Source organism: Orycteropus afer, unplaced genomic scaffold (assembly GCF_000298275.1).
Source record: "Orycteropus afer afer isolate SDZICR_OR568_19922 unplaced genomic scaffold, OryAfe1.0 scaffold00201, whole genome shotgun sequence".
In the NCBI taxonomy this organism is placed as follows: Eukaryota; Metazoa; Chordata; class Mammalia; order Tubulidentata; family Orycteropodidae; genus Orycteropus; species Orycteropus afer.
Window position 1 is genome coordinate 5,343,777 of NW_006921788.1, and position 904 is coordinate 5,344,680.

General features: G+C 34.1%; 1 protein-coding gene across 1 annotated transcript in view; it reads left to right on the forward strand.

Annotated features, from left to right (window-relative positions):
* SLC25A26 (solute carrier family 25 member 26) overlaps positions 1-904 on the forward strand; it is a gene marked incomplete at its 5' end in the record, with an annotated part of 234,745 nt that overhangs the window by 46,299 nt on the left and 187,542 nt on the right. The window contains one exon of the mRNA XM_007948091.1: positions 613-660. Coding sequence (XP_007946282.1) covers positions 613-660 — 48 coding nt within the window. The remainder of the gene's footprint in view (positions 1-612; positions 661-904) is intronic.

Below are 904 nucleotides of genomic sequence, written 5' to 3' on the forward strand. Positions count from 1 at the left end.
TGGGCAATCCTACTTCCGTAGTGATACTGCCTCGGAAACCCAAGGAGGGGTCGCTATGAGTTGGGGCCAACTCGACGGCACATAACAACAACAACCCAGATGAGGAGACAAAGTATTTAATTGCATGCCTGAGATCAATCCTGTTGAAGGTCTATGTGGAGCTATGTGGATATTGTTCAGAAATATTTATCGCCATTGCTATGAGAGATTATTAATGAGTTTCTGATGTCTTTTGATTGAAAGTAGGGAATATTTATTTTTATATGAAAGGATAATCAACGATCTGTGTGCATTTGCTTTGAGAAATATATTTACTTCAAAGCATCTCAAGGATTCTTTCCAAGAGAAGAAATGTTATAATGGCAACTAAAACTAAATGAATATACATGGTCGGTTTTATTACTAGACATGTTCCCATTTTAAAGGAGCTAACTGGAACTTTGTATACCTTAGGCCAGTTTAGAACCTTTAGCCTCTTAGAGAATTGTGGTAATTGTGAACGTTACAAAGCTCAAATTATAGAACAGGTAGATCTGCTTGGTTCTGAATGTCATTCAGAAATCTTCTCTGCTCTTGCTGCTTTCTGAGCTCTTGCCGTTTTGTTTTTTTCAGGGCATCCAAGGATTATATCGAGGCTACAAAAGCACAGTTTTAAGAGAGGTAACTCATGTAATTTCTAATAGTGAAGTAAAGAAGAATGATGTCCTTTGTGTAGTATACTTCTGAGCTATCAGAAATTTATCTGGAGAAACTAATTTAAAAATTTAAAGAAGAAATTATAATCACTTAAAAAAAGACAACATTGCTTAGTCTTTTTTAAATGCATTTTATTGAAATATAATTTATGTACAGTGAAATACACAAAACTAAAGTGATATGGGTCAATGCATTTTTTTTTTTTTTT